General features: G+C 38.6%; 1 protein-coding gene across 1 annotated transcript; it reads right to left on the reverse strand.

Moving 5' to 3' along the window:
* Positions 1-2,538: 2,538 nt before the first annotated feature.
* On the reverse strand, positions 2,539-10,793 carry LOC137290564 (U2 small nuclear ribonucleoprotein A'-like). The gene is made up of 8 exons (XM_067821599.1): positions 10,571-10,793; positions 9,073-9,113; positions 7,807-7,913; positions 6,817-6,942; positions 5,977-6,079; positions 5,625-5,795; positions 4,486-4,594; positions 2,539-3,704 (listed from the first exon to the last, which is right to left on the reverse strand). Exons 1-8 carry the CDS (start codon positions 10,650-10,652, stop codon positions 3,670-3,672), a joined length of 774 nt encoding a protein of 257 aa, XP_067677700.1. The 5' UTR covers positions 10,653-10,793; the 3' UTR covers positions 2,539-3,669.
* Positions 10,794-16,513: the final 5,720 nt, after the last annotated feature.

Genomic DNA, 16,513 nt, shown 5'->3' on the forward strand with positions numbered 1-16,513 from the left:
TTAACTTTGGTTTGTTGTGGCTTTCGTAACTATATACACCAGTGTTTTGTTTCATAAGCATTTCATTTTCGATGTATTATTTCTATAAGAACATAATGGCAGAAGTAACTGGGTTCATTTATTTTTATCATTATTGTCTGCCTGAAGATGGCTGTGTGTTATGTTTAGTGACATACAAACACTGCATGTTAACTTTATGTCAGGAAGGAAAATGTTTCATTCCTTTTCTGATGTTGCTCTTGACATTTTCCAGAGACAGTGACAGATAGGGGGTGGGGAGACACTGACTGCTTGGTGTTGGCAGAGCCATGGGACAATGTACGTGTATATTGAGTGTAAGAGGATCCAGTCATTTCTCCATCTGTGCAATACCTCACCCAATATACACTCATGAAAATGAATAACACATAAAAGAACAAGTGTTCCTATATTTATTTCCAGAATTTCATTCACACTGCAATCAATACATACCTTGTGAAGAAACCTTCAAAACCTAAGGAGCACTTGTACTTTCGTCCATTCCGGATGTTATGTCACTTAAATATAAGAATGAATGAACGAAAAGTAGCATAAAATGAGTAGAAGTTCATTCAGATGTAATTTCTCAACCAATGATCAGTAATCATCAGACACTACTTACCAAACAACAAAACACAGACACATGTTGTGGACATTTCCCCCACTAATCAGCCCCTTCAGATGCACAAATACTAACTAATCAATATTAGGACGTGTTTTCAAAGTTGTCGTGAATGACCAGGCAATAATATTCTTGGGAGGGGACATGGAAGATGGGGTATTCAGGGATGAGAATTTTCCATGAATTCCGTCTATTTGTTGGCACTGGTGTCGTGCATCATATATTGTTTCAATTAACATGACTCCAAAGAGCCTAGCCTATTTTCCTATATTTCACCCATACCCATTCTCATCCCTGGGTATTGACGTCAGGCTCCGGTAACATAAACAGAGGTTAAATCAATCCATGTCCCCCTTGTGACCACCGAACAACTTACAAGTATGTAAACCATCCCATGACTGATATCTTGATATACAATGACAGAGAAAGTGAAACAAGAGAGAGAGAAGTAACATCTAAAATAAATATTCCATTTATAAACATTCAGTCTGACAAGCATGTGCCTGAAATCACTTTGTCGTTTTATAATATACTCTTCAAAAAGAGTAACAGCATCATTTCACGTTATCACCACACGCAAACACAATGCATGGGAAGCACATATACTATGTGAGAGCCTCCTAATCATGCATGGGGTGTCAGTTGATATATCTTGATGTTTATCAAGAAGGTTGATAAATCACTGTAGACTATTTTTCCCGACAATTTTCTAGCATCTGTGGATGGTCAGTGTTTTCAGGGTCAAATCCCACACTATTGACTGAAGATTATAAACCTGAAATTTTCGTCATACACCAGTCACCTAACAAGGGGGAAAACTGAACGCACAGCTTATCACGTCACCTTGTGCTCAAGTTATGTTACACAAGAAATGGTACATGATCAGTTAGAAAAATGCTTGTTGAATTTAAACTGGGAGCCACTCCCCATGAACAAAACTGAGCTATCAGTATCTGTATTTAATGCTGTCAATGTTTTTTTAAGTCTGTTATTCAAAAGGAAAGTTAATCTGCAATGCTCCGACAGGTAAACCATAACAATGAGAAAGCTTTGCTTGCTCATATGGATAAAGTACAAGACTCAATGACGATATTTTGTTTTGTTCACCGGACACATCCACAAATGCCAAGTTTGTCCAATTTGCTTGCAGAGAAGTCTATAGGCGTAAAAGTGTGGATTTTATGAGCACTCACTGAAAAGTGCCACCTGAGCTATGTGATCTTTGACCTGCATATAGAGCTCATTACCAGTAACGTGAAGGTAGACAATGTTAGCAAAGCGTAGAATAAAGAGAGACCATGCTTGGCACATTGACTCCCTAGTTTGAGGTCTTAGTCATTCCTGCAAACTAAAGTTGTGGTCTCTCTTCGGGGAAGTGACTTTCCAGAGAGGTGATCATGCTTGGCACCTTGACTCCTTTTCAAGGGCTTTCGTACTGCCCTCATTTAAAGATGTTGCAGCTGGAGCTTCTTTAGGTAGCTCACCAGCAATCAAATAAATAGAGCCACAGTTGCTCTCTTATCTGGTGTTGTGGTTGTGTAGGATCACATCTTTCTTGGCAAATGACTTAGAAAGATGCTGTTTCACTCATCCATGAATGGTAACATGACTTAACCTCACAGCTTTGTATGCAAAGAACCTAAGGAGCTGAGAATATATTTCAAAAGCAACTGGATCACCGACCATTTATCCTAATTGGTAATTGTGTAAGCAGTTTAAGCATTTATATAGTAATGCATGGACTCAATTGCAGAACACATTATCATTATTATTACTGAAATTCATAACCTTTCAATGGGGTGAAAAGTTCCTGCTACTTTAGACTGGAATTAATTAATCCCATCTTCTCAATTTATGTCTGTATCCCTCATAACTCCCCCCAAAAAACAAACTAAAACTTGGCTTCTCAACATTTTATTAAAGATCCTCAGTGCAGCATATGCAAATGACATCTGAAATACATTAATTCAACTAGTAAAATGGATTTACAAAAGTCATTCTTCTCAGCTTAATATTCTGATACACAAAGGTACTTAATTAATTCATGATTCTTTCAAAATACATTTTTGTTGCACAATTAATAGACACAAATTTAGTAAATCAAAACATAGCTTTTTCATTAAGGAAAAATAACCAACACACGGAGGTGAACGGTTTCAGAAAATTCAATTACAATGCCAAAATGTAACCAGCTTTACTAACGTCAAAAGATATTGTAAGCTGGGGATTTGTAATTATGACGTTTAGATCACTCACTGAAACATGGCCAAGCTATCAGCAAACCTGTCATGACAAGCAGCAGTAAGCTGCTAATCATGACAGTAAGCTGTAGTGATTGTGTCTATCTGTTCTTATCTGACACAAGATGCTAGTGTGTATCTGTTCTCATAGCACACAGTGCAATCTGCCCTTATCAGCTTGTGTAAGTATATTTGCACTGAAAGAGGTTGCCATTAAAAATTAAGGATATATCAAAAGTTACTTTCTTAGAAAATTTACAAAATAATATCCTCTTTCATTGACAAATATTTTTGTATTTCTGGTTTGCAGTGCCTCCATTGGAACCCAGTCACATCTGCTGAAAGAATTAGAACATCATCTTAGATAAATTCTCATACTGCAAGGATAAAATGTTAATGTACCTAATCTGCACTATTGAATGTGGTCAACAAAAGTCTCTATCCTTCCACTTAAAAAGAAAATACACAAATCTGTCCCAAAAAATCTGACTTGCAAGCATCCTAAAAGTAACATAATGAAATTACATCAATTCATGAGGAAGGTCTTAAAGAGACAAATATATACTTTCTTTAGCTAGTCATGGAAGAGTAAGGTCCCTTGTAATTCAGATGCTTTCAAGAAACTCCTTGTCACCTTGAAGGAGCACAGGAACATGAACCAAATGGAATTTCCTTTCTCACAATCATCCCACTGTACATTATTACCAGTCTGCAACCATGATTGTAAACAATGTTTAACTAAATGATGATGATGGTGATGAGAGTTCAACATGCTTGTGAGCATCAGTGTCAGGTATCCATTTCTTCTTCCTCCTCTACATCCCCTGCAACACACAACACAGCCCTGTTTATACCTTCCAGCAACCTCAAACACAATCCCCTCAGAATGAAACATGTAAGTTTTGGACTTATCCAAAATGATCAACATTGAAGAAGTGATTGCGATTTGGTCTCGAACCGGAGAAAGAATGTGTTAAAATGTTGGAAGAAATTCAACCAAGTTGTTCTTCAAATCTCATGAGATTTGCAGTGCCTCTCACTCCAGCTTCATACGACACTGTATTTAGATGATAACCAAGACCTTGGTTTGGTTTCACTGTTACTTAACGCCACCCTCAGCAACATTCTTGTTATATATATGTAGTTGATATGTAAATAATGGAGTCTAGACCAGACAATCCAGTGATTGACACCATGAGCATCGATCAATGCAAATGGGAACCGATGACGTGTCAACCAAGTCAGCGAGCGTGACCACCCAATCCTGTTAGTCACCTATTGTGACAAGCATAGGTTACTGATGATCTTCATGGGTTCCTTGAAGTAAGAGGCCATTTAGATGAGATGAGACTTGATGTCTTGGAGGAACAATCATTATCATACACGTGGTGCAGATAAATGATCATGATACCAACAGCTTGTTTCATTACAAGTGTTGCTATTATCTACAGGCCACATATATGGCTTAGACACCAACACAAAATATCATACAATGGCATGAGCTTATCAATTCCTGAAATTCTCCCTGGATAGAGATCTAAAATTTTCAACATCATCATTTCCTTACGATAAACATAACTTTAGCATGAAGGACTTCTGCTTTACCTCTACTCTTCTTTGCTGGGACATTTTCTTTCCCTGGAACTTGACCTGTTTTCAGCATCTGGTTCAACCTCTCCACTTCCTCCAGTGTCTTTGCACTAGCAATTGCTCTCTGGAATCAGTCATGGTATTGCATTCAATTTTTGGTTTTAGCATATGAAAGTGAAAAATATAACTATACTGACTTGGTATTCCCTTTCAAAAGTTGAGCTGTACAGTCAAGTTAAATTGGTAACTTCTTTGAGTGGCATATTCAGAACTTGGAGAGTCAGATAAGGACAAACATTATAGTATGTCCGTGCTTGACAACAATACAAGCATCTGTATTGAAATGCGACATCACCTGAACAAAGAAGTTGTTCATCCACAAAGTTTGTCAAATAAGCCTGACAAAAGAATCTAGTTTACTCATCTTCATATAAGACACATAATCCATGTGTCAGTGACTCAAACACCATACTGCCTTGAGCATATAGGTATGAATGACCAGTACATACTCCAGTTGTATACAGCGACACATTGTATCATGGGGAGAATTCTAAGAGAGACATTTTCCACATTTGGGGAAAACTATGAAAACAGGTATGGAGCTGGCAAACCTAGAAACAAAACTACAGTCAACTGGATTAGAACCCACGATCACGGGTTCTTGGCATGCCAAAGGGATGTGACTCTGACCAGTTAATTGTAGCTCCCAAAATTACTTTCTTTTGAACACAAGAACTATATACAACAAAGCAACTGCAAGTTAGCTCAATGAGTGGATAAATTATGTAAGTGACATGGATTGAAGAGTTAACAATCAGGTGAGAAATAAATAAAACAATCACAGGTCTTATGATGACAGTACAAAGGACATTATCTAGCCTCTTGTAAGAGTAACATGTGGTGCATTGAGGTCAAATGATCAGCTGGTGTCAACATGGCAGCAAGTCGATTTGATGCGTGTTGTTTTGTTTTGATTTAGTGAAAACATTCAGCTAGATAAATGCGTTATCACATCGTGTCTTGGGAAATACAGGGTTTTATCAGTCCCTCGTAAGGTTGTATTCCCCGAGCCTCAGGACTGACAAAAAACCTGTATTTTCCTCAACATGATGTGATAACTTATAGTATAGTTCAATCAAAACATGAAGACCAACCTTGATAGATTCAATCTCCTCCCTGGATGGGCCTGTGGGCACACTGGCAGCTGCAGGTCTCTTTTCAGGTAACTTCTCCCCAGGAACAAACGTCTTGCTGCGTTTACCAATATCAGACACAAGCTGTTGTCCCTTTTTGCCTTTGAATGTCTTGGCCGCCAGTTCTCTCTCCTGTGAACACACATGAAATTTATCTATAATCACATTCCTGTAAACACTTATACAACTTCTACTTTTAAAGAGAACTTTATTTAAAGAAAAATACAACAAATTCACCATCATCATCAAACACATGTTTAACATATTGACCAATCCTCTACTGAATGCACTTACCACATAAACAATGACCCACCTTCAACTTGATTCTTTGGAAGTCTAGAACTCGAAGCTGGGGACATTTGTGTATCACATACAGTCTGTACAATTTCTTGGCGGTCACTGGATTCCGTAGCAAGCTAAAAACAGTTGAACAGTCAGGCAACTCATTTAATAGTCACACAAGTCAGTATATATGATAAACATACAGGATTACATATTTTATTCACTTCAAACATGTATCACAACTTGAACAAAAACAGTTTTCTCCTATTAAAATGAATCTCTTTGCAATGGGATGTATCTGATCATGGAGATAATGAAAAACGGTGTTTTGTGTCATGTAAGTAATTGCCTCACAGTCAGATAAACTGAAGGTTGATAGCATGAACAAAGTTAGAACCTATCAACCAATCCAACTGACTCCTCACAGAGGTTCTTTCAACAAGCTTGACTGACTAGGTGTGAAACGGTACAGTACGTATTGCAGTACAAGGTCTTCCATTTGCTCTGATATATGAGACATGACCACAATGCAAAAATTCACGAGACCCAAACTTTACATTGCTCAATAACGGTAAGAAAACACCATAATCTTTATTTTGACGGAAGAAAACTGTCATTTTAAAACCAGTTAGAAATGAGTGTATGACAACCGAAAATATACAGAATTCTTACTGCATTACAGTATACCAAACTGAATGCAAAATACTGTAGTTATACTTCAACCATGGTTTGCCATATCACCCCCAAGCTTGACATACTGGTGACATGAGAGATGAATGATACGGGGATTAACCTGGATTGACAACTGAAGCTAGAGTAATGTCAACTACTACAGAGCAACACATGACAAGGACCATGACTACAAACATACCTCAGATGCAGTAATGTCTTTAGAGAGCCCAGGTTATCCAGATCCCCCAGCTCTTGTAGGCCATTGTTTGTGAGGATCAATGTCTCAATGTTGGGCAGGCTCTCCTCCAGTTTCTCACCAATACGACTTCAACAAGTACATGGAAGATATTTATCACCACATCCTTTGTTAAATAAATAATAATCATAATTGATCTGCCTTCCTTCCTACTTTTGCTGCTCAGTGGCACTTAAAAGTTTCTGATCAGTATATCAGCTTTAAGAATTGGAGTTGTAGGCATCACTGAAGGGAAAAGTTTTCAAAGGGTTACAAAGAGATGTGTAGGTCTCTGTACTTTTGATCTGTTGTGGCAGGTGATTCCACAAAGTGGGAGCTTTCACAGAGACTGATCTATCACCCATCTTGCTGTTTGTGTGTGGTATTGTGAGAAAGTCATTTTCTGCTGAATGTAGGGAGCAGCTTGGTCAATACTTGTGAAGTAGGGACATTAAATACAATGATGGAGTGTCACTGTGCAATGCTTTTTATGTCAAGGGGAGGATGTTGTAGTGTATACGCTGCTTGACAGGGAGCCAGTGTAAACTGCTGAGTACTGGATTGATGTGGGCAATCTTTGATCATCCAATATATTAGAACTCTACCATGACAAAATACCCTGAAAAAATTTACAACTTTACTACGAACTGAACTTGAAAGACACTACATTCCAGTAGCAGAATACTCAGGTATCTTCCCGTAAGACAGACCTTTAAAAAACCAGTTTGCTTACAATAACATATTTTTTGGTTGGTTGCATCATGCTTAATCTGTACTCTACACAATACTGGTATGTGCCCAGATAAAATAATGACTCTTATTAATTCACTTAATGAATAAAGAGACCTCCTGACCTAGTTGTCCAAACCTATGAGTAAGAGTGTAAAAACTAACACTGCCAGCCCTAATGAAAAGAGAACAAGTAAACCACACAAACATTAAACATGAACTCACACTATTCTGTTGTTGTTGAAGAGTAATGACTTGAGTCGTCGGAGCAGCGGGAATCCATCCAGCTTTCTAATGTCATTGTCAGAGAAGTCGATTGTGTCAAACTGGTCCTGGAAAAAAGGTCAAGCATTATTTATTGTCAAGATGAAAAAAACATAGGGTGTCTTCTGACTATAATGACCAAACAACATTGAGATGTAATACAATAGATAAACAAGAAGAGACAGTCATAAATTTCCCCTGCATAACCTCCAATTTCAGTCTAAGTCACACTTGTTGCCATGGAAATGCGAAAAATATTTTATTAAGAAATCTCAAACTACCAAAAGGCACTAATACACCACTAGATCTATCTATGTGCCAAATTTGGTGAAGAGTGAGTGAGTGAGTTTAGTTTTACGCCGCACTAAGCAACATTCCACCAATGTGGCGGCAGTCCCGTAAATAATCGAGTCTGGACCAGACAATCCAGTGATCAACAACAGGAGCATCGATCTGTGCAATTGGGAACCAATGGAGTGTCAATCAAGTCAGTAAGTCTGACGACCTGATTCCGTTAGTCGCCTCTTGTGACAAGCATAGTCACCTTTAATGGCAAGTACGGGGTGCTGAATGCCTATTCTACCCTTGGACCTTCACGGGTCAGTTTGGTGAAGAAATATAGAATGGTTTTAAAGTTCTGTTCCGGAAAAGATAAATGTGCAGGGACGGATGGGGTGCATTTTAATACCCCTACAAAACGTGTTACGGGGGATAATAACAAAGATAAAATGTGTATGAAAATACAATTATTTTGTCAAAATTTAAATGTGAAATCTTAGATATACCTTCACCAGACATGATGATTTCGGATTTACAGTAATTCCTGTTCTGCTATTGGTAACAACATCATATCAAAGGCTGGATGATTCTGACCACAACTAATGATAATACTCCGCAGGGTTAGAAATTAATGCTTTTGGGCAGCAATGTTGCTATTCAAAATCCTTGCTTGCAGCCTTAAAAAACACACAACAGCAACAACTAGCTACATCATCAGTACATGAAATTTTTTAGTGAAACCGCTTACTGTCATCACTTAGTCGTAAGTCGAAAGATCTCCACATGAGCACTTTCACTCACATAGCCACCGATAATGTGTTATATTTTCCATAAAATGCACATCGTAGCTTTTCATGAAATTTCAATTTCAACAAGCAACAGAGTTGTAAGGTATTAATATGTTTATCTTCTCTTACCAAAGGCCCCACCTAGTTTCCAAATACTCACCAGTGTTGCACCAAGATTTTCAATGACAGGTATTCTGTAGCCTATAATTAAATACAAAAGTAACTGAATTAGTTACATGATATTAAAATGAAAGACCTGAATACACACAAATTTTATCAGTTTTAATACAGTCCATGGTATCACTATCAGTTAAATACAGTCCATGGAATTTGTATCATCATACAATGACACTTTGTCATCTATTTCCAAACTCTTCTGTTTTCATGAGAGCCCTGAAAAAATATTGTGTCTTCACAAAGCAACATAAATGACATTTCATATATACATGTATCTGCATTGAAATCTTGCTTCTTGTGTCAGTGTTTCTGCTGCATAGCTACATCACACTTTACTAGGGTATAAATTGTCTATACATTTCTATTGTTCAAATGGCGGAAAAATCTATAACGCTTTGTGGCTGATGGATAGATCTCTTTATCACAACACTAAATGAGGCTGCATTTTATGCTATCAACATGGAATCTTAATGCTAACAGTACAAAGTGTCTGCTGTTTAAATAGCATCCCAATCCATCCAAATAAGTGCCCAAAGCATTCGTCAAATAGTGGCTATAATGCCAATCAATTGCCAGCTTGTACTGAAACTGTAATATAAGTGCAACTCTGCTAAGATAAAAGTTTCAGACATGCTATACTAACTCTTCTCATCAGCTTCTGAGTAGTGAGTATGTTGACTCAGTTGATTTCATGATGAAGTGAGTGAATTCATTTTTCGCTGCACTCAGCAATATTCCAGCTATATGGTAGCAGTCTGTAAATAACTGAGGTTGAACCAGACAATCCAGTGATCAATCGCAATAGCATCAATCTGTGCAATTGGGAACCGATGACATGTTAACCATGTAAGCCAGCCTGACCGCCCAATCCTGTTAGTCTCCACTTACAACAAGCACAGTAGCTTTTTGTACCAAGCATGGGTTTCTAAAGACCTATTCTACCCCCAATCTTCATAGGTTTCACGAAGAAGACTTAACCAAGTCTTATGCAATAATCATCTGATAAGTAACTACTTATCAATGGCGATGTCAAGTTACTCATCATGCTCATGTCCTCAAAAGATCAAGATTTATGCAAGCGGAAAGAGTCCCGCCCATATCCACTATCAGTGTAACAGTCCAACACTGAAACAAGTTCATTGATTGTTTTTACACTTGTTCTAGTGTATTGAATGTATATATAGGGTGGGGTATGCATGTTAGTTTGTAATTTTGATTGGGGCGGGTGTAATTTTTAGAAAGTCTTACTGTCACCAAAACCTAGCACTAGTAGCAGCCCCTTTTGTTAAGGTCCTCTCTACACTTCTGAACGGTTTTTGAAGGAAGTATCAAAAGTTTGAAAACAATATTGCAAAAGAAAGATACTTTTATAAATGTGAAAATACATGTGAAATTCAGCAATCCATCTCTATACTTGGCGATAGCCTCAAAGAAATTTGGGATCGAAATTGTTGACAAATAAAACAAAATCTTGAATTCACCTCTCATGTCCAACTCGCGATCTCTCACCGGGTTGGTGTACTGGGCAGACTGCTCTATTAACTCTGCCGTTAGACGAACCATTCTGTATGTTCACAGTTCTTCTATAATATATCGTTTTTATAACTAAATGCCCAAAGCCAGCAAAGTATATTTTCGAAACGTTTCACCGCGTCCGCATGGTTGAAACATCCGGTCACGCATGCGCAAACTATCAAGGTAGATAACTCGTGAGCACGTTGCGCTCATGACAGGTTGTAGCGCTTACAAGTCGCAGACCAGTTAGACTTTTCCTGACAGCATAGGCGTGTTGATAGCGACAAATGAATTCATTTAAATTGAGCCAAAACTAGAGAGTTGGGAGATTCTAGACCTGGTGAAACCTAGACTCGATTCCTTTAGGACTTTAGCAATGCAGGAATGGCTGGATGGAAGGTAAAATAATGTGGTTCCTTCGTTGCATCAGGGATACTCTATAATATAGGCTCCCTGGTTGCATGAGGAGAAAGAGCTGATGTTATCATTAAGGGAAAATATTACTATGAGTGATCCCAAGACCAAGAGTTTTAGATGTCCAAATACGTGAAAACAAATCTTTGCTGGACCCATTACATACTCTGACACTGATTTACTATTTTATTATTCAGGGGAGGCTGTATTGTGCAGATTATCCCTGGTAATTCAACACAAATCTTTCACCCAGATCGACGGATTTTAGTCTCGTCAGCATGTGTTGTTTTGTCAGGGAATTGGTCAAATGGGCCGAAGGAAAAAAGAGCCGAGAAGTGTCAAATCCAAAGGGCCAATGGAAAAAGTCAAAGGGGTGGAGGTGTAAGTCAGGTGGGCCGTGACAAAAAGTCAAAAGGGCTTATGGTCATATGGGCCGAACAGAAGAACATTTTAGAAAGGTTTTACATTATTTATTGACACATATAGCATTGAAACAAAATATCATAACGTTAATAAAACGCTAAGCATGTAGCTAACTTTTCATGTAATTGCTTCACATTTAGTTCGTCGTTAACTTAAATAACATAGAATCTATCATAATTTACACTCGTTCACAAATTCACGATTTAGACACTGTTCATTCGTTCATAATTCACAGAAGTTCGTTCGTTCATAATTTACACAAGTTTATTCGATCATAATTTACACCAGTTCATTCGTTCATGATGCATCGTCCTTGGGGTGGACAGGGTAGAACATGAAGCATCTCCCGGAGGACTTTGACATTTTGAATGTCACACCCACGCACCTCTCTTCCTGACCTGGCAGACTTGAACAGGTCTTGTGGTGCATTCTTCTTCACCAACAAGGATGACTGAACTAATCAAGAATCACTTCGAATCGTAACAATCTCCAAATAACAATTAAGGAAATCCGTTTACCAATTTAGCAACCTCTTATTAGGAATCAATCATTTGGACGTACCTGAGCTCTTGCTTGGACTGAAACAAGTGTGCCTGCATTTGCTCTGTAGCTGTGGTTATGTTTTATTAGATTTGGATTGAAACCTTTCAGCAACAACAGCAGCAACAACAACAACAAAAACACACATATCCCATGTTTGGATTAATAATTTACAACAGCAAACACAATCATCCCATACGGATTATTCATGACACTGAGTCCAGAAGAGTCAGGAAAACCAAACCCTATTTAACTATTTTACTTTGTGCTTCAGTAAATTTGTATATTTTTCGGCGCTTTTTTCGCATACATTTCACAATAAATCTGATTAAAATCAGACGTTGGTGTGGTTATCCTTAACGAAACGCAAGGCCCGATTTGACAAGATGGCAGTACACACACTGATCACAACTAAACAAATGATTTTTCACAATGTTACATTTTCTTACCAAGGTGTTTCCCGTTGCCCTAGCAACTACAATTTTACTGTTAAACATCCACCGAGTATTTATTGTGGCAACTGGGGGCTTAACGTATATTTTATGAGAGCTTCAAAGTCAGTCGCAACCAAAGTCAGTCGCACCAAATCACATCCAGGCAAGCCACGGGAAAATTTCACACTACGCTGATAAGTCTCCATGAAACAAAAGGCCATCTAATAAATATTATTTGCCAGCGAACACCACCCTCAAAACTCCATCTTCAGTTACACAATACACTTATTCAGTGGAACGTTATGCCCCCCATGTCTGTCAAATGTGTCATGATCAGATCAGCAACGCCAGACGTGATGAATGGTTTCACAATGAAATCATTTGTAAGCTTGCAAGTGTTGACCACACAAACGATTACTTATCTGACTTGAACGGTCATTACTCTACTGACTCAGTTTATGCTGTTCTATTCCATTCTGCAATGAATGTGCACGTGTAGTACGTGAGCGTGTGCGTACGTGCTTGCGCGCGCGTGCGTGTGTACGTGAGAGAGAGAGAGAACGCAAGCACGAATTCGTTTTGAAATGCCAGTCAAAAGTTGATGTGCCCCGCTGATTAATGGTTGTTTTGAGAGAAAAACAGACATTGGAAACGTTGTTCGATGGGTGTTTTGGATGTTACCTTTATAGTTTTTCTGCGAAATGACGATGAGTGTAAATGAAGCGTGCACTCCTCCTTTCTCAAGAATGTGAGAAATATGCACGCACGCACACACACACACACACACACTCACACTTTTGCACTTTCTTAAAGGGGCACTGATGCGGAGCAATTTCCGTGGACTGGTGTAAACTTTTGTAATTGTTTTTCTCCCGTGAGTACCCGGATGATATCCCAGAATTCGTGACTGGTTCGTGACCTCTGCTGCGCAGTCCGTATGCACAACTAATAGTTTAATTATAGACAGATCAACTGAGGTGAAGTTTTTACTTCATTACAAATGTATTATGAAAACAACTGAAACACTTTGAAGGTTAATCATCTGCCAGTGGTAGAAATGGTAAAAAACTATTAGGACGGAAAAATAACGAAGCCAATGTACGTCTCTATATTTTGTCTCATAACCCTAATTAGTTTATTGTCACATTTGTATGATTTTGTAAATAAATAAAAGAACACACGGTCTGCTTATACTCATAGTAAATTTCTAACATAAAAGCAACCTTTATATATTGTATAGATTGCCTATTTCACACACATACGCGATCGAGTGTGTGTTTTCTGCCATATAGATTCTGCTGAATGCTACAACAAATGAATTAAAACAAAATGCAATTAATGGATGTAAAACAGACTAATTTTATAGCAACAATGTCAGGCTACTATCTTGTTCAGGAATGTATCCATCAATATCCACGCAAAAGAAATCGTATTCCTTTCATCTGCAGGTGGTAAATAATCCTGCTCTATGTCGCGTGTCTTACAACTGTCTAATTTGCGAAAAAATGACACATCGTTTCACGTCTTTCGTTGGTGAAAACCTGATAAACCTCTCATTGGTCACCCAAGATATCACACCTGACAACTAATTGTATGACGTCCACCATTCTAAGTAATTTAGTTAACCAATAATGAGCAATCAATCAATCAACGCAAGGATGGTTAATTTTTTTGAAGGGAGGATGTTGTTTTTACACTCGCACTTTATAACAGATTGTAGTCATCTACACACACCGCCTTTTGACAAAAGTAATTAATCAATCAGTGAGTTATCAGTTAATCGTTTGATCGATGTTTGTTTTTGTAACTCAGCTGATAAACCCTCTTACATCACTTACATGCACATATTACATAACATACAATACATTTGCCACTACAGACCTTAATTTATAATGTTGAGTATTTACTCCAGACAGGAGAAATGCCAAATGGGAACCTTTGTTGAGTAACCGAAGTGGTGTTACTACTAACTATACCTGTTATAAATTCATTAATTGACCATCCAGAGAATGATGACAAATAACATGTGTAGGTTTACACCATCAAACGCGGGTTACAGCAAGGAAGATGTAATCTCTGTGTCGCATGCAGCCTGTAAACACTTATGGGCCGAAACTGTTTTGAGGATACCAACGGAATTTCGTTACATAAGGAATACATACAGGCATTTGCTGTGTACCATTGTAGCTACCATAGCTACCAAAATTTACGTATGATATTTGCTATCACAGCTGAACCAACACTCAAAATTACCTAAATATAAAGCTTTACAATCGCCCGGAGTGAAACAAATGGCTTGCTACGTGCCTGTAGACATCATATTTTCATGTAACACGATTAAATATCGAGGTTAAAAACACAGAAATAGGATGAAATTGATGGGCATCCGGCCTCCTGTGGTTTTTTTTATTTGAAGAAATTCTGCTAATATGGACAGGAGCCCAGTTCCTTTGTCCGTCGAAGGGGTGGGCGCTGACCAATTTGCAGTTTGGTTTCGTAATTAGACCGTTGGCGAGAAACATTATTCGCTCCGCGTCAGTGCCCCTTTAAATGGCTGTATCCGCATCTCCTTGTGATTACCTAAAGCGTTCGTTCAGTCGTCTCGCCCCTGGTTCGATTCTCCACATGGGTACAACGTGTGGAGCCCATTGCTGTTATCTCCCGCCGCAACATTGTAGGAATATTGCTAAAAGCAACAAAAATACATACACTTACTTCCTCCCACTCTCCAACCTGGTTCCCTGGGTATGCTGCGGCTGGCGTCACACTCAGCTCAGCATACCCCGGAAACCAGACTGCCCGTGGCCATCCGTCTTTAAGGTGTGTCGCTCACATAGCAGGAATGTACCCACCGTTAAATGGCACGTAGGTTCAGTCAAGATCAGCATTTCACAGTTGATATCTGAATTCACGGGCACGTGAGTGTCACACTGATCTCACACCGATACGTCACACCTAGCCGTTTTGCCGTCTCTCGAAGGGTGCATCAAGTACACTTAGGGATCACTACTTCTAAACAGAGAAACACTTACCCACTAATTATTTAACTGATCACGTTACAGGGTCATACAGGTCCTGTATTTTTAAAAGATTTTGAATTCTGTGTTAGATTTACCGAGAATAAACGCCACAGATATTTTGTTACACATGCTGATCGAGACGTTGCAGACGTACCATTTCCACAAAGCGGGGCGAGTGAGTGTATTTTACGCCGTTTTCAGGAATTTGTTAGGACACCAGAAACGGACTTCAGACATTGTAAGAAAGTTTAAATCGAACACGGATCTTCTGCGAGACGAGCGAACGCCTTAACCACAAGGCTACCCAACAGTCATGGGGATGCCATCGAAGTGAACTACTAGTATATTGTATATTTTATATATTTTGGTATACTTGGATATCTCCACATTACATTCACGAAATATTTTTGTTATAAACAAAAAACATTAATCACGATAATAGAGCAAATAAATATACATACAGTATACACTGATGCGGTAAACTGATTTGGTAAAACAGTTCGTCATAGTTCATCGCGCATTAAATATTATCTGAATTTCAGATTATATACATGTATTTGTTTTCTTCAGATTTTATCCGCAAAGACTCTTGTCTTTAGTTACAAAAGTTGTTTGATATAATCATTTTGGGTTGAACTCAACACATCCTCTGCGCGACCTACAGAACTTGCAGGTCAAACCGCAAACTCCTTACAGCCACCTTGATGTAGGAGTTCTTTCAGGAGAGGTCACTTGAAACGCGACAGCGGGCCGACGTTTTATCAAGGAAGCACATTTCGGTCTGCGTCCAGTTTTAGTTTGGAACAATGCCTGGGCTCTGTGATAAAATGCATAAATGTCTGTCACATCTCCAGTGTTTCGTTTTACACAGCTATATGCATTGTTGGTAATCCTGCGATGTTTCTTCTTTGGCAGGTTGTTTGAAGGGCATTTGTTGTTGTAACCGTCTGTACATCGCAAACTTTGAGATGTAAAACAGCCGTGAAGATCCGTTTGAAAATCTGTCTTCTTCAACCCCTGTTTGTACAAGGCGACAAACGAGATCGGGTGGTCAGGCTCGCCGAATTGGTTAACACAT

The sequence above is a fragment of the Haliotis asinina genome, chromosome 7, assembly GCF_037392515.1.
Source record: "Haliotis asinina isolate JCU_RB_2024 chromosome 7, JCU_Hal_asi_v2, whole genome shotgun sequence".
Lineage (NCBI taxonomy): Eukaryota > Metazoa > Mollusca > Gastropoda > Lepetellida > Haliotidae > Haliotis > Haliotis asinina.

Excerpts from the sequence above, each read along its gene's own strand:
- LOC137290564 (XM_067821599.1), bottom strand. The coding sequence starts at position 10,652 with ATGGTTCGTCTAACGGCAGAGTTAATAGAGCAGTCTGCCCAGTACACC. Across the intron at positions 6,943-7,806 it reads TTCAACAACAACAGAATAGT|TCGTATTGGTGAGAAACTGG; the intron begins GTGAGTTCATGT and ends TACTTGTTGAAG. Across the intron at positions 3,705-4,485 it reads CCCAGCAAAGAAGAGTAGAG|GGGATGTAGAGGAGGAAGAA; the intron begins GTAAAGCAGAAG and ends TGTGTGTTGCAG.